General features: G+C 41.1%; 1 protein-coding gene across 1 annotated transcript; it reads right to left on the reverse strand.

Annotated features, from left to right (window-relative positions):
- Window positions 1–22,491: 22,491 nt before the first annotated feature.
- On the reverse strand, window positions 22,492–23,333 carry LOC142541892 (putative mitochondrial protein AtMg00860). Its single transcript, XM_075648347.1, has 3 exons — window positions 23,073–23,333; window positions 22,735–22,815; window positions 22,492–22,620 (listed from the first exon to the last, which is right to left on the reverse strand). The coding sequence occupies exons 1-3, from the start codon at window positions 23,331–23,333 to the stop codon at window positions 22,492–22,494; spliced, it is 471 nt and encodes a 156-aa protein (XP_075504462.1).
- Between the last annotated feature and the right edge of the window lie 2,273 nt (window positions 23,334–25,606).

Raw genomic sequence — 25,606 nt, forward strand, 5'->3', positions numbered from 1 at the left:
TCTGCTGGAATCCTTTCTCTTTGCGTGATCGTGGTTGCTGAACGGGATGATTCCGCAACTTAGTCCTAATAACAAGAACGAACAATCTAACTGATTGTTCATATTACAGGCCAATGAATTTCTTCCAAGACTTCATAAATTGAAAAAGGATGTCTTCAGACATCATATTACGAGCAGTCGGAAATGGTCCTTGAAACTCCTCTTCTGAATCAGTCTCTGGAGAAGACTCCGAGAGCATACTTGCATCATCCATTTGTGTTTTGTTATTAGTTGAGTACTTATTTTAACTTGCAAGATAAGATTGCAGGTACTTATATAGAGTCTTGGATAAGCTAAAGAGACGCCCTACCGGTCACATCTTGCACGAATATCAAGAGTCAACTATCACTCTCTCAGATATCATATCTTTTGCATTTATTACTAGCATTAATTGAGGGGGAATATTTATTTATTCTGTCTTTTCCTTTTCCGTGCTTTATCAGAAGCAGAAGACGATTTGTCTTTTCGATAAAATAGCATGTCTACTGGTTTTTATTCAGATGCTGAAAATATTTCAGCACTTCATAACTTCCAGTAGATATTATCATAAGACGACAAACTCTCTTCTGATTTTTTTAGTAACCACTTTGGACAACCCGCCTTTTATTTTTACTTTTCAAAATTTTGGAGTATCTGACACTCTTTGCTCAACTTTACAAATTCAACCGTGAACATATTGACATGTGTCCTTATGTTTCACTGACGGTTGTACATGTTTGAATATTAACCGCCTCTTTCATCTCATTTCACTTTTACGCTTTCAGACTTTTGATCTCCGGCTACTGCTTTCTCTTGCTCTCATCTCTTCTACAGATTCTACTTTATTATTATCCTGATTGCAGATATGGCCGGAATATATGCACTGAATGCTTATCAAGTTAACTTCGCATCAGTCTTAACAATCAATCACAAAAATCTCGTGAAGATGTTTCAAGCTCTTGAGAAAACTGGCCTAAGAAGGTTTTTGGAGGCACCTGCTGTTATTTACAAAACTGCTCTCCTGGATTTCTATGCTAAGGCAATTGTTGAAGAAGGGAAAATCACATATTCCCAAGACAATGTATCTATCTCCATCGACGCTGCCCTATTAGTATCAACTTTCTTTCTACCATTTTCTGGACTTTCTGAGTTTACTGGCATTTCTAAGGGGGAGATGTCTTCTGTCCTCCTTAACTTCTCAGCTTCTGGAGAGGAACTCTCTCCTTCTTGTTTCAAGAAACTTTTGAAAATGGAATATCAAGTGCTTGTTGATATTGTGGCAAAAGTACTTTTGGCCAAAGCCGGCACCTTTGATAGGCTGATCAAGGAGAAAAATCAAGTCATGGTCGCTATCACTTCTGGGTTTCAGGTGGATTGGAGTCGATTTTCTTTTCAAAATAATGAAGGATATGGTGGTAAGGAAGAGTTCTGAATTTGCTATTCAAATCAGCAAGATGCTGAAAGATGCTGGTTTTCCTCTTACTACTGATCAGGACGTGTTTTACGTCACAATGGCTGATACTGACAATGTACTTGCGCTAAGGCCCAAGCCAAATGTGCCTGAGTTCATTGCTTTGAAGAAGAAAGTGGGAAATGCTCAAACTGAGGCTCAAGGATGTAAGGCTTGAGATTCATTAGTCTTCATTGATGTGATATTCGAAGATATGAGAATGCATGACAGGTAATGAGAGGCATTAAATGAGATTATGAAGGTTTGCATAAAGTCTAGACCGCACCAGCGGTTGATGGTCAGAAAGTTGGCTATTTTTACAGTAGGGTCACCGCACCCGCGGTCCAAGAAAGAGTGCACCCGCGGTTGATGGACAGAGAGTTGGAAATTATTTACAGAAATGACACCGCACCCGCGGTTCAAACGTAACCGCACCCGCGTTGATGTCACCGCACCAGCGGTCTTATATGTAGCGCACCCGCGGTCGTCGATTTTGGAAAATGAATAGACTGCCGAAGCTTGAGCGCACCTGCGGTCTAGATGGAGCGCACCCGCGGTGCTGCATGCGAGAAAGCCACCTTTGTTTGTCAAGTTGACACATGGCATGGTATATATATAGAAATGTGCTGATTCATTTCTCTCCACTTCCATCAGCTGAGAAACGAGAGAGTGGGGAGAAGTTTCAATTCCTTATGCTTTAAATTGTGAGTTTGAAATATTCATACATCCAAACTTTAATCCGATTTCGATTTTGAGCTCCTCTCTTCAAGGGCTACAAGAGGATGTAAGTATCTTTAAATTTCAACATGTTCTGAAATGTAAAAGTTGAGGAAAGATTGATATGATTGAAATTATATATTCTTGAGATTATTGACATCGTAGAAACGCAACCGGATCGATGAACGGACGTTGTGTGCTATTGTAACTATTTTCCAGCATGTTTAGAGCTAAGTTATGCAGATTTTGAGTACTATCATATGCTTTTGATGATGATTATGAGTTGAGACTTATGAATTGTTGATATATGTGAGAGTTGGATTGACCGGCATTGAGAAATTACGTCGTTATGCCGTCAAATGGTACCGAGGTCAAGTATTGAATTGGATATGTGTTGATTGAGATTAGAGATTGATAGAATATGTATCAACATTTCCATTTCAGATTTGATATTGACAGATTCGTCTTCGAGACTTCGACTACGACAGATTGTTCGACGAAAGGTATAATTCATGTTTTGTTTGGGGAAGACACAACTCAAATGAGATTCAATTCGAGTTTCCCAACCAAATCACATACTAGAATTGTTGTCTATCTTTTGATATGATTTTGATTTGTTTATAGAATTATATTTAAATCTCTTGATATGATGATGCCTTGTTTATAGAGTTATATTCAAGCATTTGAGATAGGAGAGTCATTGGCAGACTTGCCAAACTAGACGTTCGGTGGTATCGACGCTTCGGATCAGATTCAATCCGACTGTAGACATTCGATACAGACAGGGCCGAAGTGTAGAAATAAGACGTACAGTTACCCCAATTGGGAGGGTAGGTGACAGACAGTGACGTCTTATTCACACCGGTATCCCTAGATTAGAGTCAAGTCGAGTCAGGACATGATTTGATTTGAATTGCATGCTCATATAGATCTGTTTCATAGACTATGGAACCCATTGTTATTGTTTTCATGCATGATTTATGATTATGTATTAGCATGCATGCATGTATGTGTGCATAACAACAGGTAGGGCAGGATCTAGGTCACGACAGAGATGAGTTCGAGATAGCGTGGTGACTTCAGGCGCAGAAGATTACTAGTTGTTTCTTACTAGACTTGTACTACTTGTGGTTGTAGTTTGTATTAAACACTGGTTTGTATGAATGTATTAGAACAAGACATGTAATTATGTTTATTGAAATAAAATGAAGAACTATCTTGTGCTTGTTTATATACATTTGAATTAATGTTAAAAAGCAAAAATTTTGACCCACATTTTTGAATAAAGATCCGATTAATCCCGAAAAGAATTGAGTTAGAGCCCGGGTCCCCACAACAGGTTGTATCGGAGCAGTAGTTTCTGTAGACTGAGATAGAATAGAATGAGCGGGGTAGATCGAGTCTTCTTCCTTGCTTTTGATGTGTTAGCATGATTTAATGCTTTCCCTATTATATGTTGTATTGTATCTGAGTTGATTTACAGCATATAATTGTAAAGACTGAATCAGAACCGATTCTGGATCAGAGGTATATGATCAGAGGAGGGCTGAGACAGATTGTATAGATTGTATACTAATCTGTTTGATAATCAAATTATGCCGCCTAGAAGGATACCACAACCAGCTGCAGGGCAAGTGCCAGAACATGGTAGTACGTCAGGTACTCAGATGGATGTTACAGCTACACCTATCGAAACCTTATTGAAGAGATTTCAATCATTCCATCCTCCGACTTTAAAGGGCACGGAAAATGCAGTGGATTGTGAGAGCTGGCTAGACGATATAGAAATGTTGTTTGAATCTCTTGCCTATACAGACGAACGAAGAGTGAAACTAATCGGGCATCAGTTGCAAGAAGTTGCGAAAAGCTGGTGGTTGAGCACAAAAAGAGCCTTAGAACACCGAGGTATCGATATTACTTGGAAAGTAATTAAAGATGTGTTTTATCAACGGTTCTTTCCAGTGTCGTATCGAAAAGACAAAGGGGCCGAATTTGCCAACTTGAGACAGGGGCAGTGGAACATATAAGAGTATGTTGCCAACTTTTCTTCTTTGCTCCGATTTGCGCCACACGTGGCAGGAAATGACGAAGCGGTCGCAGACCAGTTCATCAATGGTTTGAACCCGGATATTTTTACTTTGGTGAACACGGGACGACCTAACAACTTTTCTGATGCACTGAACCGAGCAAAGGGAGCAGAGGCTGGCTTGATCAGGCAGCGAGGAGCTTCTTATAGTGCTCAGAGTCAGAGACCGCCGTAGCCTACCGCCCAGTTTCCACCACCTCCTCCTCGATTTGATAGTGGAAGCAGTAGTAGTGGCAAGAAGGATTTTTTGAAAGCTAAGGGTAAGCAGTTCAAGAGAGCAGGGAGCAGTTCGTCGAGCTCCAGCGGGCCACGACAGAGAGGTCCTGGCCAGAGTACAGATGTAACAGGCGTGTATTGCACTACTTGTGGAGACCGACATGCCACATAGCAGTGTCTGGGAGTGATGGGCAGATGTAACATATGTAAGCAACAGGGACATTTCGCCAGAGTCTGTCCCCAGAGAGGTGCACAGAGATTTCAGAGTGCAGGGTCATCTACCTCAGTGACTCAGCCTGAGAGGCAAGCTTCATCTGTCCATTCCTTCCAGCCCACGCCTACACAGTCCCAGCCTAGAGCCAGAGGTGGCCAGATAGTGAGCCAACCTCCCAGACAACAGGCTATGGTGTTTGCATTGACGGAAGAGCAAGCCCAAGATGCACCGAACGATGTGATTGCAGGTAACTGTTTCCTTTGCGGTTATCCTGCATATGTGTTGATAGACACAGGTGCATCCCATACATTCATATCTGAGCGTTTTGTATTATTGCATTCATTGCCTGTCGAGTTATTGTCTACTGTAGTATCTATTTCTTCTCCGTTGGGAAGTGGTCTGATATCTGTGACTTCAGTTAGACATTGTATACTACAGTTTGAGGGACATGAGATTGATTTAGACTTTGTTGTACTTGGCTTATCTGATTTTGATAGTATTTTCGGGATTGACATGTTGACCAAGTACAGAGCTACCGTAGATTGTTTTCACAAGATTGTCAGATTCAGACCTGAAATGACCGAAGAGTGGAAATTCTACGGAAAAGGTTCCAGATCTCGGATTCCCTTAGTATCTGCGTTGACTATGAGTAGATTGTTGCAGAAAGGAGCAGAGGGGTTCCTTATTTATTCTGTAGATCTACAGAAATCGAGCCCGGCATTGGCAGACTTGCCAGTAGTACGGGTGTTTGCAGATGTATTTCCTGACGAGATCCCAGGGTTACCTCCAGCTCGAAAGGTAGATTTTAGCATTGATCTTATTCCAGGTACCGTTCCTATTTCGAGAACACCGTATAGAATGGCACCTATAGAGTTGAAAGAATTGAAAGCACAACTAGAAGATCTTCTAGCCAAGGGATATATCAGACCCAGTGTATCTCCTTGGGGCGCTCCAGTGCTATTCGTGTGCAAGAAAGATGGTTCGATGTGATTGTGTATCGATTACAGGCAACAATAAAAAACAAGTATCCTTTGCCTCGTATTGATGACTTATTTGATTAGTTGCAGGGATCCTCTGTTTATTCCAAGATCGATCTGAGATCTGGATATCACCAGCTGAGAGTTAGAGATGTTGATATATCGAAGAAAGCATTCCGAACCAGGTATGGACATTATGAGTTTGTTGTCATGCCTTTTGGTTTAACGAATGCTCCAGCGGTGTTTATGGGGTTGATGAACCGTGTCTTTCAGAGGTATTTAGATGAGTTTGTGATTGTTTTTATCGATGATATTTTGGTGTATTCCAAGAGTATGACGGAGCATGCCGATCATTTGAGAATTGTGTTGCAAACGTTGAGAAATGAAAGATTATTTGCTAAACTGTCGAAGTGTGAGTTTTGGCTGAGACAGGTTGTCTTCTTGGGTCATATCATATCTGGAGACGGTATTTCTGTAGATCCGAGTAAAGTTGAAGCAGTGATCGATTGGCCAAGACTGACTTCTGTGCCAGAGATACGCAGTTTCATGGGTCTAGCAGGGTACTATCGACGATTCATTAAAGATTTCTCCAATATTGCGAAGCCGATTACCCAGTTGACACAGAAGAATGCGCCATTTGTGTGGTCTGAGGACTGTGAGTCTAGCTTCCTGGAGTTGAAGAAGAGGATGACCAGTGCACCTGTCTTGATGATTCCTTCAGGTACAGGCGATTTCGTTGTATATTGTGATGCATCCCACAGAGGGCTAGGATGTGTTCTTATGCAGCGGGGTCATGTAATCGCATATGCCTCTAGACAGCTGAAGCCACATGAGACCCGATACCCAATTCATGATCTTGAATTGGCGGCTATCGTATTTGCATTGAAGATCTGGCGTCATTATCTCTATGGCGAGAAGTTTGAAATTTACTCTGACCATAAAAGCCTGAAGTATCTGTTTTTCGCAGTCAGAGTTGAACATGAGGCAGCGTAGATGGCTTGATTTACTGAAAGATTTTGATTGCGAGATCAAGTACTATCCAGGGAAGTCAAATGCCGCAGTAGATGCCTTGAGTCGAAAGGTATGTGTCATATCCTTATCGACGATAGGTGTTTCGAATTTAGTTGAGAATTGCTGTTTGTCTGGTTTAACATTTGACACAGATAGTAGACCGCTGAGACTTGCTTCGATTCAAGTTGAGCCAGATTTGATTATGAGGATTAAAGAGGCACAAAGAACTGATCAGAATGTGCAGAAGTCGATTCAGATGGTCAGATCAAGACATCAGTCTGAATATCAGGTACATGATTTTGTTCTGTATGTGAATAACCGTCTTGTAGTGCCAGATGTTTCAGACTTGAAACAACAGATTATGTCAGAAGCGCACTGTAGTCGGTTCAGTATTCATCCTGGTGGCAGGAAGATGTACAATGATCTAAAGACACAGTTCTGGTGGAAACAGATGAAGTCAGACATTGCCGAATTTGTGTCTAAGTGTTTAAATTGCCAACAGGTGAAAGCTGAGAGAAAGAAGCCCGGAGGTTTACTTCAGAGTTTGTCTATTCCAGAATGGAAATGGGATCACATTTCCATGGATTTCGTGACGAAGTTACCTCGATCATCCCGGGGCTGTGACGCGATTTGGGTCATTATTGACAGATTGACCAAATCGGCTTGTTTTATTCCATACAGAATGACATACAGACACGATCAGATGGCCGAGACCTATATCAGAGAAGTAGTCAGATTGCATGGTGTGCCGAAGTCTATCGTATCAGATCGTGATCCACGATTCACTTCACACTTTTGGCACAGTTTGCAGCAGGCGTTAGGTACGACATTACACCTGAGTACTGCTTATCATCCTCAGACCGACGGACAGTCAGAGCGGACTATCCAGACTTTAGAGGACATGTTGAGAGCTGTAGTGCTAGATTTCGGCACTAGTTGGCAAGATTCACTACCGTTGTGTGAATTCTCGTACAACAACAGCTAATTGCAGACCTCCTCTATACTGGGATGATATATCTGAGGTACCAGAACTTGGGCCTGATATGATTCGTGAAATGACTGAGAAAGTAAAGATAATTCAGAAGAGGATGAAGACAGCACAGGATAGGCAAGCCAAGTATGCCAATATCAGACATAGACCGCTAGTATTTGAACAAGGAGACAGAGTGTTTTTGAAGATTTCTCCTTTCAGAGGCGTTGTCAGATTTGGCAAACGCGGGAAATTGTCTCCTAGATACATCGGTCCTTATGAGATAACTGAAAAGATTGGCGATTGAGCCTATCGACTAGTTCTTCCTCCTTCTCTAATCGGAATACATGACGTATTTCATGTATCAATGCTGCGTAGATATATGCTTGATGCTTCTCATGTCATTCAGCCTGACGAAGCTGAGCTTGATCAGACTTTGAGTTATACTGAGCAACCGATACAGATTCTTGATCGGAAAGAAAAACAGCTCAGAACGAAGACTATTACGCTAGTGAAAGTCCAGTGGAGTCGTCATGGCACTGAAGAAGCGACTTGGGAGACAGAAGCAGATATGAAACAGAAATATCCCGAGTTGTTTACATGATGTAAGTAATTATTCCGCTTTTGATTATATTGTTTTTCATTTATGATATGATTGAAGGCCTGCGATTTCGAGGACGAAATCATTTCTTAGAGGGGAGAAATGTAAGGCTTGAGATTCATTAGTCTTCATTGATGTGATATTCGAAGATATGAGAATGCATGACAGTTAATGAGAGACATTAAATGAGATTATGAAGGGTTGCATAAAGTCTAGACCGCACCCGCGCTACAAACAAGACCGCACCCGCGGTTGATGGACAGAAAGTTGGCTATTTTTACAGTAGGGTCACCGCACCCGCGGTCCAAGAAAGAGTGCACCCGCGGTTGATGGACAGAGAGTTAGAAATTATTTACAGAAATGACACCGCACCCGCGGTTCAAACGTAACCGCACCCGCGTTGATGTCATCGCACCAACGGTCTTATATGTAGCGCACCCGCGGTCGTCGATTTTGGAAAATGAATAGACTGCCGAAGCTTGAGCGCACCTGCGGTCTAGATGGAGCGCACCCGCGGTGCTGCATGCGAGAAAGCCACCTTTGTTTGTCAAGTTGACACATGGCATGGTACATATATAGAAATGTGCTGATTCATTTCTCTCCACTTCCATCAGCTGAGAAACGAGAGAGTGGGGAGAAGTTTCAATTCCTTATGCTTTAAATTGTGAGTTTGAAATATTCATACATCCAAACTTTAATCCGATTTCGATTTTGAGCTCCTCTCTTCAAGGGCTACAAGAGGATGTAAGTATCTTTAAATTTCAACATGTTCTGAAATGTAAAAGTTGAGGAAAGATTGATATGATTGAAATTATATATTCTTGAGATTATTGACATCGTAGAAACGCAACCGGATCGATGAACGGACGTTGTGTGCTATTGTAACTATTTTCCAGCATGTTTAGAGCTAAGTTATGCAGATTTTGAGTACTATCATATGCTTTTGATGATGATTATGAGTTGAGACTTATGAATTGTTGATATATGTGAGAGTTGGATTGACCGGCATTGAGAAATTACGTCGTTATGCCGTCAAATGGTACCGAGGTCAAGTATTGAATTGGATATGTGTTGATTGAGATTAGAGATTGATAGAATATGTATCAACATTTCCATTTCAGATTTGATATTGACAGATTCGTCTTCGAGACTTCGACTACGACAGATTGTTCGACGAAAGGTATAATTCATGTTTTGTTTGGGGAAGACACAACTCAAATGAGATTCAATTCGAGTTTCCCAACCAAATCACATACTAGAATTGTTGTCTATCTTTTGATATGATTTTGATTTGTTTATAGAATTATATTTAAATCTCTTGATATGATGATGCCTTGTTTATAGAGTTATATTCAAGCATTTGAGATAGGAGAGTCATTGGCAGACTTGCCAAACTAGACGTTCGGTGGTATCGACGCTTCGGATCAGATTCAATCCGACTGTAGACATTCGATACAGACAGGGCCGAAGTGTAGAAATAAGACGTACAGTTACCCCAATTGGGAGGGTAGGTGACAGACAGTGACGTCTTATTCACACCGGTATCCCTAGATTAGAGTCAAGTCGAGTCAGGACATGATTTGATTTGAATTGCATGCTCATATAGATCTGTTTCATAGACTATGGAACCCATTGTTATTGTTTTCATGCATGATTTATGATTATGTATTAGCATGCATACATGTTTATACTGGGATTTGTTCTCACCGGAGTTTCCGGCTGTTGTTATGTCTGTATGTGTGCATAACAACAGGTAGGGCAGGATCTAGGTCACGACAGAGATGAGTTCGAGATAGCGTGGTGACTTCGGGCGCAGAAGATTAGTAGTTGTTTCTTACTAGACTTGTACTACTTGTGGTTGTAGTTTGTATTAAACACTGGTTTGTATGAATGTATTAGAACAAGACATGTAATTATGTTTATTGAAATAAAATGAAGAACTATCTTGTGCTTGTTTATATACATTTGAATTAATGTTAAAAAGCAAAAATTTTGACCCACATTTTTGAATAAAGATCCGATTAATCTAGAAAAGAATTGAGTTAGAGCCCGGGTCCTCACAAAGGACCTCAGAAGAAGATAAAGTGAAAAAGAGTGGTTATCTCTATTGATTCTGACAAAACAGTATCTGAGGAGTTTGCTGCTCCTACCAAGGTATCTCTACTAGCCACTCCTAGCAAGAAGAAGGCTCGCACTGTTGTTCGCATAAAGAAAATAGTTGCAATCACTGATTTAGACATTGTCCCCTTGAGACAAGTGTTTCTAGAAGCCACCTCTTCTTTGCCAGAATCAGTTCCTGCCTCTAGCCCAGCAGCTTTTTCTACTGCAACCACTTCATCTACTGCTCTGATCTTCAGACCGACTTCTGGAGTTGTCATTCGGGAATCCACCGCTGGGTCTTCTGCATTTAGACCAGTGATGTCTATATCATCTTCTGATAAAGGCAAAGGAAAACTTGATGTAGAATCACAATCTCGTGGCACCAAATCATATGTTTTCACTGGTGTTGATCTTCACATAGAGGAAATTGAGAGAATTGCCAATGAAGGCATGAAGTTCTTTGACGAATGGCATAAGATTCGGGTTTTTCATCCTCTCATATTTCAGGATAAAAGGTACCTTTGGAAGATAATGAAATATGAGGAGAAAGTTTTTGAACTTGCCAGAACTGATAATGTGATTGAAGCGATGAGCAGGCGAAGCTTTATTCTTGAGCAACTGAAGCAACAGAAGTTGAAATCTGTCTTAAAGACTGTTTAGTCTAATTTCAACTCTATGATTCCTACTGCTGCTCAAGATCAGCATGTAATTCGCATTCTGACTGATCAATTGAGAATAATGAATGAGCAACTTCTTGCTCAAGAACAGGCCTTTGGATAACCTCCACAATATTCAGTAGGTTTCGTTCCAATCTTTCCTCAGACTAAGCCAGTTGAGGAACGAACTACAGCTTCACCAAAAGCTAAGGTCTCCAGTACTCCTGCATCACCTAAGCGGCCTACTCAATCTTCGTCTCTTATTTCTGTTCGAGAATTGGCTTCGATGGATGAAGTCATTGAATCCATTGTTCTTACTGTCTCCGCTACACCAGAAGCAGTTCTGGCTGAAGATGTGGTCCAACCAGCAGTCCAACCAACAGTTTCACCAGCAGACCTACCCATGGCAGTATCAGATTCTACTCAATCTCAATCATTGCCAAATCTAGAGTTTTTCCTGCTGAACATCGAGTGGAAACGGAAGCTATTTTGAATGATCCATCTGTATCCATTCCAGCCACCAAACAATTGGAAGCCTTGGAAGCTGCAGAACCACAAGGAAATGCAGCGCCTGAACCATCTACTGCTGCTAAAGGAACCTCTTCTGAACATCCCGTTGAAATTTCTACTGCTCCTACAGAACTTGTCCCTTCTACTGCACTGATTGTTCATCCTGCTAACTCCCCGACTCGTATTACTCACGTTGCTCATCTTGATGAAATCAAGCAACGTTTTCTGGCCAGAAGCCCCTCCCCAGAAGAAGAGCACTTGAATCTTGAGTTTGAGATCGAAACACTGAGGCGATCTATTGATAGAATATCCAAAATCGTCTAGCAGTTATCTTTTAATCATGCTGGTGAGGTCAGTGCCACCGAATTTTTCCGCAAACGCATAATGAATTATGTCCTTAACACGGCAGAATCATTGTCAAAGCTTGAAGTTGAATCTGATCTCTTCCGGAAAAATGTCTTGGCAAGTCATGCTCACCTCGTGCTCGGTCAAATTGATGTTCTTCGTATTATCTCTGCTCAGGACTGGTCTCTTCAATCCATCTCAACTCAACTTGCGGCTACTGACTCCAAAATCGAAACTATCAACGAGAAGATTGAGTCTCAATCTCAATCAATTCAAGCCCTAAATAAACATGTTTCAAATTTAACGTCAATTCTGGAGATACTGCATACTGGCCTTAATACTCTTACTGGACGATTGGATTTCTTACTTACTCGAGTTCAGGGGTTTGATGCCAAAAAAGGGGAAACAGAAGGCAGACCAGAAGCAGAAGGAAGAATGAGAGAAGGAGGTCATCACGCAGAATCATCTTTAAAAAACCAAGATCCTCAGGATGAGGATACCTTGTTCCGAGACATTGGAACAGATGATTAAAACTCCTTAACGCTTTCTTAACTCTGATTTACTGTTTATTTTCTTATCAATTGCTTTTTAAAGGCTATCTACTTTTATATTCATCTTTACTAACTTCTAGGTTTTGGCATCACCGCAAAGGGGGAAATTGTTAGACTTAATTTAATTGTGGTGATGGTAGTCAAAACCAGTAGATCGCGTGAATAAAAACCTGAAGATAGTTTGAAGCAATAGTTAGTATAAAACCGGTAGTTCCCCTATCGCTTTTACAAAATCAGTACTCTTCGAGTACTTATCCGCTTAGAGAAACAGAAGCATAACCTGATTTTTATTGAATCAGAACCAATCGATCTTTTATTATATGTTACCGTTACTCTACCAAGTACAAGTATTAAATTATTCATTAATGCTGAACAAAGTCATTTAATACGCCTTACCTATTTTGGTATAAAACAAGACTGATTGTTTTGAAGCCTTTTCGCAGGAACTCTTTTCGGCAATAAAGTTGATTTTATCAGAAGTCAAAGAAACCGTTTTTATTTATAGACGTTGAATTCAAGACTCCTATAAATACATAAGATCAACGATGTTTACAAGTTACCAAAAACTATGAGCTTATTCTCTAGCATACGAACGTTGATTTGAGCACTCAGATTTTCTTATCATCTTTAAAGCTCAATATATAGAAAAGCAGCACACGCTTCACTTAAGTTATCTGATCTTTTGAGATCATATTGTGCTGACTATTTCTTACTCTCTCTACAATCATTATCGAGTTATTATATATTTGAGAAGAGTTTGTAATCTGTAAAAGAGTCTTTTCCAGAACTTTTTTGTATTCGTATTAACGTGTTGAGAAACTAAGAGTTTCAGTAGGCGAAGGATAAGTCCTGCTGAAATGGGTGTATACAAATGTTGTACTGTAAAAACCAAAGTCTTTTAGTGATACCTTCTGGAAACAAAAGAACGGGAGACGTAGAAGATTTCATCTTCGAACTTCCATAAACAACCATTGTCTACTGCTTACTGTTTTATCATAATACACCCTTAAACCATCAGATCGTTTCCGCACTATATTGTGGTCTGCTGGTTATACATTAGAACAAGATTTGCTGTAATCTCTAACAGGATTCTAGCACCCCTTTGCAAAAACGAACGTCAAAGGAATAGAGTTTATTCATCCCCCCTCTAAACTCCATATTGATCCCCAACAAAGTTTCAAAGATGTAATAAAAACAATAATATAATCAAGTATTCTTACAAACAAAATTCAATATTTAAATCCAATCACGATATAAATGTCTAGGGGTTAGGATCCCATCCATTCAAAAATACAATATAGAAATTAAGTAGACAAAAGAAAAACGAGTGTTTGTCATTCTTTTTCCCTCTTCACTTCTTCCATTCCCGTCCCTTCTTTCACATTCCTAGATATCTATACTTGGCAGCTCTCTTTCTCTCCCGTGGTTGTTTCTCTACTATGGATAGATTTTTTTCCCTATTTTTATGAAACATCAACTACTTAAAATACTGTTAGAATTTTATTTTTTATAAGCTAAATCTCGAAAATGTATTTAAACGCATGCATGCAATGACTGCTGTAAAACACACATTTTAAAATAAAAGGATTCTAATACTGGTAAATATACTGCAGTTAAAAAATGTGTCAAAAATCTTATCTATCCAACAACATTTAAAAAGAACAGCGTATAAAAATATCCATGGTTCCTCCTAATTCATTAACGTAATGTGCGGAAAAATATATAGTCCTCGAGTTAGCGTGAGCACATCTAGCCCCGCCTACTCAGTCTTCGGCGCCTCCAGTCTCCTCATCAATATGCTCATCTGCATCATTCACACCTACTGAATCACACCAAAATCTTTATAACAAGTACATATACATAACATGCAACAGTTAAAAGCACTGTACTTAAAATAAACTTCATGATCTTAAAAGCGTGAACTTAAACATATCGCGTCAAAGCATAACATATCAAAACATGTCTCAACATATCACCATATATGTGTTCATTTTCTTTATTTGAATTCAGTTCGTTATTTGTGAATTTCATATCAGCTCTATTCGACGGATCCATCTACGTAATCGTGGTACCCGACTGCGGGGACATCAGCGACTGTATTACCCAACCACTGAATCTTGTCCTTACATGTCATCGTATTTGTATTCGTATTAGTCACAACCAACTCTCATTCTTCAAAACATGTCATCATATTCATCACTTTTAAAAATCATGCATATATGTATATTTTCCTAAAAATCAAGCATGCAACAAATTTTTTCATATTAACATAAAAAGTCATGTTCGTTGAAACATATATATTAAAAACGTGTAACATTGTGATCAGGGCGTCGTCAGAACTACTAACTCGACTCAGATGCAAAATGACCGTTTTGCCCCTAGAAACCCTAATTGACCATTTTACCCCTAGATTTCAAAATTTTGACCCGAAGCCAACCAAACTCCTTAAAACACCTCAAAAAATATTTATAAGCATTTCCTAGACATAACCTCGAGCTCGTTCCATAACTTATACAATTTGCTTTAAAACTTGAACTGGGTTACGGGTTTTAACCAAATCGTCCCGAAACTTAACCTAAACTTTCTCCAACTTTTTCATAACTTAAGCGCACCCTACAAGCCCCTAAACAACATAAATCAGACCACTTAAGGCCCTCGAATAGCCTCTAAAATTTGTTGGATTTGTGGCACTTGGATTTCTTACAAACCAAAATGCGTCAAGCCCCCATAATTCGATCCTAGACCTAACCGACTCGAACCAGCCCTGAACTGACGTCATCTAGGACCAAGATCAGATCGTGGACGACCTATTGGACCAACCCTAGTCATGCCTACATCCCTGCTCTCGGCCATGCGTGAGTTACCTGAAAACAAGCCATGTCCCTATCTTACTCGACTCATGCATCTCGACCGCCTACTAGGTTGAGGCTAGCCGCGATGAGCCATCATGGACCACATCTCAGACCCCTTAAAATCTACAACGTGGCTCAGTTAAACTCCCCCAACAGCCGGTCCTCCTTCTCGTGCCTGAACTACTCCTATATGCAACATGCATGCCCGAGGTTCGATCGGCCCTCGCCAAGACTCAACCAGCTCGTGACTCTAGAAACTAGAAACCTTCATTCTCGACATATACAACCCCGTATCATCGTAAGTCGGCAGCATTTTTTCACAAGACAACAAAAACGTGAGTTGTATGAAGAATATATGCATGTTCATGGCAAAACCTTTGCAAAATCGAAAATACATAATGTAACTATTTAATCTTCATGCAAACACACACACATCAGCATAAACTAGCCTGAATTATGAGAAAAAAATGTTTTTGGGCGTGTCTTTGCGTTTATAACGCTCGAAAACTTTGATATCTTCGCGTAGGCCGAACATCGGAGAAGTGAGGAATGATTTTTCTTGAAAGCTGTGATAGGATTATCGAGTTGGCTGCTGAATAAACCTTAAAAATATGCGGCTGAAGTGAGGGAAAGGGCCGGCCAAAGCTTGCTTTTAGGTTTAGGGTTTTTTGCTTATAGTTTAGGTTAATAAAAAGGTGCTAATGAGCCCTAAATTTAAAAATAAAGCGATTAAAATAGTTTTAGGCCAATTAAGCAATAAAATAAACCCATCAAGCCCAAAAACACTCTCAAAAATACTTTGTGTAGGTACGTTTTTGAAAATATTGCCTGAACCCTCAAAAAGTCTCCCGACTAGCTAAAATTTATGTACCGGTTAAAAATATGACCCGGTGAGTAAAAATATCCAACAAAGGCTCATTTTAAAATATCATACTTTATTACACCATATATTAAATAAAAAAAATTCCTGATAATCCCCGGTCTCCGTTCCTCGTTCGAACGCGAAATAAAACTTAAAAACCCAAATACATGAAATCTTAATAAATCATGAAATGAGATATAAAATCATGCAATAATCATGCCTTTAAAACTTTAAAATAATTAAACATTGATTTTAGTAAAATCATGCCTTCAACTCCGGATAGCGACTCCTCATCCCGATCTCCGTCTTCCAAGTAGCTTGCTCCTTGGAATGATTCAGTCACTTGACTTTGACCATGTGGATCACCTTGTTCCGGAGCCTCCTTTCCTGCCTATCCAATATCTAAGTTGGTCTCTCCTCGAAAGGCAGGTTTGATGTCAACTACAATGGCTCATAATTCAGTACATAAAGGATTCTACATGTACTTCCGTAGCATCGAGACGTGGAAATCATTATGAACTCCCGCCAGATTTGGCGGTAATTTAAATATGTATGCGAGTGTCCCAACTCTATCTAGGATCTCGAATGGTCCTATGAATCTAGGACTGAGCTTTTCCTTCTTTCCAAATCTCATCACACCTTTCATCAGTGCGACTTTAACAAATACATGATCCTCTATTGCGAATTCAAGATCCCTACCGCTGATCTGCATAACTCTTTTGTCTACTCTGAGTGGTTCTTATCCCGTCCCGAATCTTAACCACTAACTTTGCAGTCTGTCTGACAATATATGGCCCCAATTCTGCCCTCTCCAACCTCGTCCCAATAAACTGGTGACCTATACTTCCTCTCATATAGTGTCTCGTATGGAGCCATACAGATAGATGCTTGTCTCCCTGATCGGTAACAAGTGTGCTGATTTAGTGAGCCGATAAACTATCACTCAAATGACATTATATCCCCCAGTTGTCATCGCTAGTCCTGTCACAAAGTCCATGGTAATGTTCTCCCATTTTCACTCGGGAATAGGGAGTGGTCTCAGCTTCCCTGCAGCTCTTGATGTTATTCCTTGACCTGCTGACACGTCAAACACTCGGAGACGAAACGAATAATATCTCTCTTCACGCCCGGCCACCAATATAGAGTGTACAGATCATTATACAACTTCGTACTCTCTGGATGGATGGAGTACGGGGTGGTGTGGGCCTCACTCATGACATCTGCTCTCAAGGAATCACTGCTAGGAACCCACAGTCTGTCAAAGTATCTGACTATGCCGTCCTCAACTGTATACAACCTCAGGCCCTTCAACTCATCCCATTGTCTCAACTTCTATAACTGCTCGTCTGAAGCCTCCTCCGCAATCTTATCTCTAAGTGTCGACTGTACTGTCGGGGTAGAAAAACTAGGGGCATCGCCTCTGGCATAAACTGCAAGCCCAAACTTCTGAATCTCTGCCTGCAGCGGTCTCTGTATTGACAACTGAGTGATCACAGCATTCTTCATGTTCAGGGCATCTGCAACAACATTATCCTCATTCTTCCTGCTGAGGGCATCTGCAACCACATTAGCCTTACCCGGATAGTAGCTAATGTCACAGTCATAATCCTTCACTAGCTCTATCCACCTCCGATGTCTCATGTTCAACTCTTTCTGTGTGAAAATGTACTTCAGGCTCTTCTAATCAGTGAAAATCTTGCACTTTTCCCCATACAGATAGTGCCTCCATATCTTCAGGACGAAAACCACTGCTGCTAGCTCGAGGTCATGAGTCGGATAATTCTTCTCATGGACCTTCAACTACGTGGACGCGTAAGCGATAACCCTATCATGATGTATCAAAACTGCGTCAAAACCGAGCTTCGAAGCATCTGTGTAAAGCACACACTCTCCTTGCCCTGATGGCATAGATAGAACCGGCACTGAAGTCAATGCCTGATTCAGTCTTTCGAAACTCTCCTGGCACTCGGGTTCCCAAACAAACTTCATGTTCTTCTTCGTTAAGGCGGTTAATGGCACCGCGATGGAAGAAAAACCATGTATGAACTTCCTGTAATACCCTGCTAGACCTAAGAAGCTGCGGATCTCTATCACACTCTTCAGCACTGGCCAGTCTCTAACTGCCTCAAATTTTTTGGGATCAACCTCAATCCATCTCGGGATATGATATGGCCCAAGAATTCTACTCTGTCTAGCCAGAACTCGCACTTACTGAACTTGCCATACAACTGTCTGTCATGTAAATTCTGTAGTACGGTCCTCAAATGCTGACTGTGCTCCTCTCTGCTCTTCAAATAAATCAGTATGTCATCTATTAAAACTATGACAAATTGATCCAAATACAGATTAAACACGCGATTCATGAGGTCCATGAAGATTGCTGGCGCGTTCGTGAGTCTGAAGAACATCACCAAAAACTCATTGTGCCCATAACGCATCTTGAAAGCCGTCTTATGCTCGTCAAACTCTCTCACCTTCAGCTGATTGTATCCTGGTCGGAGATCTATCTTCGAGAATACCGATGCTCCCTGAAGCTGATCAAATAGGTCTTCCATTCTACGCAGAGGATACTTATTCTTAACCGTGACTCGGTTCAGCTCCATGTAGTCAATGCAAAGCCACATGCTGTCGTCCTTCTTTTTAACAAACAGTACCAGTGCGCCCCATGGAGAAATGCTCGGGCGAATGAAAATCTTATCTAGCAAATCATGTATCTTATCCTTCAGCTCTTTCATCTCTGCTGGTGCTAGACAATAGCGTGACTTAGAGATTGGCACTGTACCTGGCATCAGCTCGGTAGAGAAATCAACCTCCATGTCTAGTTGGATGCCTGAAAATTGACAAGGAAAATGCTGGGGAAGTCCCTGACTACTTCGATGTGCTCTAGCCTCTGACTTACTGTCTCGGTCATTATCACAATACTCGCCAAAAATGCCTGGCAGCCTCTTCTCATGATCTTCCTCACACAGATGCAAGAAATTATGTGCAGCGTTTGCTGTTGTCTGGCTGTCACAAAAAAAATGGCTGACCGCTGGGCGGTGGGACATATAATGACCTCCGACGAAAATCTATAGCGGCTCCATTTGAAGAAAGCCAGTCCATACCCAAAATAATGTCGAACATCGGCAACGGTAGCACAATCAAATGTGCATGCACCGTATTTCTCTGCAATTGAAGCTCCAATCTCCTCACTATCTGCGAGGTAAACATCTTATCTGCGGTCAGAATCAAAACTTGGAATCCCAAATCGATATCCTCTGGTATGATTTCTAGTCATTTACAAATGACTCGGATATAAATGAGTGAGTAGCTCTGGAATCTAGGAATGCATACGTGGCTACACCTGAAATACATATCTTTCATGCGACAAAACATACCATCAAATCTGATCGTGTTGAATCTTAAGGAAATTTCTATCAGTAGTTAATCCAAAATCCTTGAATAATCATAGATTAATTTTAGTGTCCCAGAGAAATTTTCGAAACTTACCCAAATTTTTTTCCGGATTTGTAATTTGGCCTTAAAGTTTCGAATTCTTGACAATTTGGTTTTTCAATTTTCAAAAATTGCATCTTATTCGTCATGAAATTTCGAATTTAGTCAAATTAAACCTTAAATTTCTCGAATTTTATTATCTTCGCCCCAATATTCTTGAAAATTACTTCCTTGGACCAAAAATTTTCAAAAAAGCTATAACAGCCCCCATATTTTTATTTTTGCAATTAGGTCCCTGAGATTTCGGTTATTGCCTTATTGGTCCATATAGCTCTCAATTTCAAAAATTTAACCATTAATTCCATCTATTAGAGCATACAACCTAAATCATTTTATGTTCTCAAATTCCCAAAACAACTCCCACAATCAGACATAATAATCCATGTAACCAAAGAGGTAAATAAAAATCTTTAATCATAAATCTTACCGGTGTTCAGTGTAGAGTTTGGCTCAGCTTCCGCCTCCTATGCGTGCATAACATAGGCCCTGCCAGTATTTGGCCTCTTATGCTGAGGAAAATCAGCTGCCTTGTGGCCCTCTTGCTCGCATATGAAGCATATGAAGGTTCCCCACATACACTTGCCAAAGTGGAACCGATTGCACTGCTTGCATTGCTGCCCTCTCTGCCAGCTTAGGAGCCCCTACAGCCTGTCGTGGCCTCTGCTGTTTGGGCTTCTTTAACTGACCCTGGGGCTTCTGCTGCCCTTGATGCCTTGGAACTGAATCTTCTGCGGCTGTGAACTAGACTGGGTTTGATGCCTCTTCTGCTGCATCTCGGCGTCGAGATCTCGGAGGGCCTGCTCCGCCTGAAAAGCACAAGCGGTAGCCTCATCATAACTCACCGGTCTCATCAGCATCTGAAAGATCTACTGGGCACCTTGAGGTGCTTCAAACACAATATTCTGAAGGATCGTGTACTGGGCACCTTGAGGTGCTTCAAACACAATATTCTCGAAGAGCTGCAATATCTCGTGTTCTAAGAATATTTACACCGATGAATTAGATCGAGCTTAATATTAAATCAAGCAGAAAACACTCGAAGTAATCATTCGTTAGGAACACTGATATATTTTTTATCATGTGTAACTGAATAACTGAAATATAGAGAATCAGTTGTGACATATATCAGTTCAGTTATGGTGAAAACTGAACTGACTGATGTTCTAACTAATCATACCTGTTTGAAAACAGTAGTTAAAAAATTAAATACACAAGATATGTTTATGGACATTCGGAGACTTCAATTGCTCCTACGTCACCCCTTCTGCCACCTTGGGTAGGATCTACTAGAAGACTTTGATTTATACAACACCTTGTACAGACCCACCCAGCTTAGGACTTACCCACTACCTAACAGAACTCCTATACTAGACAGAAGGAAACACATTCCAGCCAGCACTTGTGTAACCTTTGTGTGTCAAAGACAATTTCCTGATAATCCCCGGTCTCCGTTCCTCGTTCGAACACGAAATACAACTTAAAAACCCTAATACATGAAATCTTAATGAACAATGAAATGAAATATATAATCGTGCAATAATCATGCCTTTAAAACTTTAAAATAATTAAACATTGACTTTAGTAAAATCATGCCTTTAACTCCGGGTAGCGACTCCTCATCTCGGTCTTCGTCTCCCAAGTAGCTTTCTCCTCGGAATGATTCAGCCACTTGACTTTGACCATGTGGATCACCTTGTTCCGGAGCCTCCTTTCCTGCCTATCAAATATCTAAGTCGGACTCTCCTCGAAAGGCAGGTTTGGTGTCAACTACAGTGGCTCATAATTCAGTACATGCGAAGTATTCAACATGTACTTCCGCAGCATCGAGACGTGGAAATCATTATATACTCCCGTCAGATTTGGCGGTAATTAAACTCTCTATGTGAGTGTACCAACTCTCTCTAGGATTTCGAATGGTCCTATGAATCTAGGACTGATCTTTCCCTTCTTTCCAAATCTCATCACATCTTTCATTAGTGCAACTTTAACAAATACATGATCCTCTATTGTGAATTCAAGATCCCTACCGCTGATCAGCATAAATCTTTTGTCTACTCTGCACGGTCCTCATCCTGTCCTGAATCTTAACCACTAACTATGCAGTCTGTCTAACAATATCTGGCCCCAATTCTGCCCTCTCTCCTACCTCGTCCCAATAAACTGGTGACCTACACTTCCTCCCATGTAGTGCCTTGTATAGAGCCATACCGATAGATTCTTGGTAGCTGTTTTTGTACGTGAACTACACGAGAGGGAAGGCAGTACTGAATAGTAGCTTAGTGCCCAATGCCTGATGTAAACTCTTCCAGAATGTAGACGTAAACCTTGGATCCCTCTCTGACACTATTGACACAGGAATCCCGTGCAGTCTGACTATCTCTCTGATGTACAGCCATGCGTACTAAGTCATAGTGAAAGTCTCCCTGATCGGTAACAAGTGTGCTGATTTAGTGAGCCGATAAACTATCACTCAAATTACATTATATCCTCCAGTTGTCCTCGCTAGTCCTGCCACAAAGTCCATGGTAATGTTCTCCCATTTTCACTCGGGAATAGGGAGTGGTCTCAGCTTCCCTGCAGGTCTTGATGTTCTGCCTTGACCTGCTGACACGTCAAACACTCGGAGACGAAATGCATAATATCTCTCTTCATGTCCGGCCACCAATATAGAGTGTACAGATCCTTATACATCTTCGTACTCCCTGAAAGGATGGAGTACGGGGTAGCTGTGGGCCTCACTCATGACATCTGCTCTCAATTAATCACTACTAGGAACCCACAGTCGGTCACAGTATCTGACTATGTTGTCCTCAACTGTATACAACCTTAGGCCCTTCGACTCATCCCTTTGTCTCAACTTCTATAATTGCTCGTCTGAAGCCTCCACCGCTCGAATCCTATCTCTCAGTGTCGACTCTACTATCGGGGTAGAAAGATTAGGGGCATCGCCCCTGGCATAAACTGCAAGCTCAAACTTCTTAATCTCTGCCTGCAGCAGTCTTTGTACTGACAACTGAGTGATCACTGCATTCTTCCTGCTCAGGGCATCTGCAACCACATTAGCCTCATTCTTCCTGCTCAGGGCATCTGCAACCACATTAACCTTACCCGGATAGTAGCTAATGTCACAGCCATAATCCTTCACTAGCTCTATCCACCTTCGATGTCTCATGTTCAACTCTTTCTGTGTGAAAAAGTACTTCAGGCTCTTCTAATCAGTGAAAATCTTGCACTTTTCCCCATACAGATAGTTCCTCAATATCTTCACGGCGAAAACCACAACTGCTAGCTCGAGGTCATGAGTCGGATAATTCTTCTCATGGTCCTAAAACTGCCTAGAGCGATAACCCTATCATGATGTATAAAAAATGTGCCAAAACCGAGCTTCAAAGCATCTGTGCAAATCACAAAATCTCCTTGCCCTGATGGCATAGCTAGAACCGGCATTGAAGTCAATGCCTGATTCAGTCTGTCGAAACTCTCCTGGCACTCGGGTCCCCAAACAAACTTCACATTCTTCTTCGTCAAGGGGGTTAATGGCACCACGATGGAAGAAAAATCCTGTACGAACTTCCTGTAATACCCTGCTAGACCTAAGAAGCTACGGATCTCTGTCACACTATTCGGCACTGGCCAGTCTCTGACTGCCTCAACTTTTTCGGGATCAACCTCCAATCTATCTCGGGATATGATGTGGCCCATGAATTCCACTCTGTCTAACTAGAACTCGCACTTACTGAACTTCCATACATCTGTTTGTCCTATAAATTCTGCAGTACGGTCATCAGATGCTGTCTGTGCTCCTCTCTGATCTTCAGATAAATCAGTATGTCAACTATGAAAACTATGGCGAATTGATCCAAATATGGATGAAACACGCGATTCATGAGGTCCATCAAGATTGAAGGCGCGTTCGTCAGTCTGAAGAGCATCACCATAAACTTATAGTGCCCATAAAGCATCTTGAAAGCCATCTTATGCACCTCAAACTCTCTCACCTTCAGTTGATGGTATCCTGATCGGAGATCTATCTTCGAGAATATTGATGCTCCCTGAAGCTAAACAAATAGGTCTTCAATTCTAGGCAGAGGATACTTATTCTTAACCGTGACCTGGTTCAGCTCTCTGTAGTCAATGCAAAGCCTCATGCTGCCGTCCTTACCGGTGCACCCCATTGAGAAATGCTCGAGCGAATAAAACTCTTATCTAGCAAATCATGTATCTTATCCTTCAGCTCCTTCATCTCTGCAGGTGCTAGACGATAGGGTGCCTTAGAGATTGGCACTGTACCTGGCATCAGCTCGGTAGAGAAATCAACCTCCCTGTCTAGTTGGATGTCTGAAAATTGACCGGGAAAATGCTGGGGAAGTCCCTGACTACTTCGACGTGCTCTAGCCTCTGACTGACTGTCTCAGTCATTATCACAATACTCGCAAAAAATGCCTGGCTGCCTCTTCTCATGAGCTTTGTCGCACAGATGAAAGAAATGATGTGCGGTGTCTGGTGTCTGGCTTCCTCAAAAATAAATGGCTGACCGCTGGGCGGTGGGACATATAATGACCTCCGACGAAAATCTATTGCGGCTCCATTTGAAGAAAGCCAGTCCATACTCAAAATAATGTCGAACATCGGCAACGGTAGCACAATCAAATGTGTCTGCACTGTATTTCTCTGCAACTGAAGCTCCAATCTCCTCACTATCTGCAAGGTAAACATCTGATCTACGGTCGGAATCGAAACTTGGAATCCCAAATCCATAGCCTCTGGTACGATTTCTAGTCATTTGACAAATGACCCAGATATAAATGAGTGAGTAGCTCTGGAATCTAGGAATGCATACGTGGCTACACCTGAAATACATATCTTTCATGCGACAAAACATATCATCAAATCTGATCTTGTTGAATCTTAAGGAAATTTTATCAGTAATTAATCCAAAATCCTCAAATAATCACTGATTAATTTTAGTGTCCTAGGGAAATTTTCGAAACTTACCAAAAATTTTTCCAGATTTGCAATTTGGCCCTTAAAGTTTCGAATTCTTAACAATTTGGTTATTCAATTTTCGAAAATTGCATCTTATTCGTCATGAAATTTCGAATTTAGTCAAATTAAACCTTAAAATTCTCGAATTTTATTATCTTCGCCCCAATATTCTTGAAAATTACTTCCTTGGACCAAAAATTTTCAAAAAATCTATAAAAGCCCCCATATTTTTATTTTTGCAATTAGGACCCTGAGATTTCGGTTATTGCCTTATTGATCCTTATAGCTCTCAATTTCCAAAATTTAACCCTTAAGTCCATCTATTATAGCATACAACCTAAATCATTCTATGTTCTCAAATTCCCAAAACAACTCCGACAATATGACATAATAATCCACGTAACCAAGGAGGTAAATAAAAATATTTAAGCATTAAGCTTACCGATGAACAGTGTAGAGTTTGGCTCCACTTCCGCCTCCTCTGCGTGCATAACATAGGCCTTGCTAGTAGTGGGCCCCTTGTTCTTAGGGCAATCAGCTGCCTTTTGGCCCTCTTCCTTGCATATTAAGCATTTGAAGGTTCCCCACATACACTTGCCGAAGTGGAACCGGTTGCACTGCTTGCATGGATTGCCTCTCTGCCGGCTTAGGAGCCCTGGAGCCTGTGGTGGCCTATATTGTCTGGGCTTTTTGAACTGATGCCTTGGTGGAATGGTGAACTGCCTCTTCTGCGGCTGTGAACTAGACTGGGCCTGATGCCTCTTCCGCTGCATCTCGGCGTCGAGATCTCGGAGGGCCTGCTCCGCCTGAAAAGCACAAGCGGTAGCCTCATAATAACTCGTCGGACTCATCAGTATCTGAAGGATCGTGTACTGGGACACCTTGAGGTGCTTCAAACACAATATTCACGAAGAGCTGCAATAGATCGTGTTCTAAGAATATTTACACCGATGAGTTAGATCGAGCTTGATATTAAATCAAGCGGAAAA

This window comes from Primulina tabacum, chromosome 4 (assembly GCF_025594145.1).
Source record: "Primulina tabacum isolate GXHZ01 chromosome 4, ASM2559414v2, whole genome shotgun sequence".
NCBI lineage: Eukaryota > Viridiplantae > Streptophyta > Magnoliopsida > Lamiales > Gesneriaceae > Primulina > Primulina tabacum.

Bases quoted from the DNA above. Each gene is read 5' to 3' on its own strand.
- LOC142541892 (XM_075648347.1), bottom strand. From the start codon at position 23,333: ATGGGCCACATCATATCCCGAGATAGATTGGAGGTTGATCCCGAAAAA. The intron at 22,816-23,072 runs GTTCTAGCTATG...TTTTTCACACAG, and splicing joins AGGCATTGACTTCAATGCCG to AAAGAGTTGAACATGAGACA. The intron at 22,621-22,734 runs GTTAATGTGGTT...AGACTGCTGCAG, and splicing joins TTAGCTACTATCCGGGTAAG to GCAGAGATTAAGAAGTTTGA.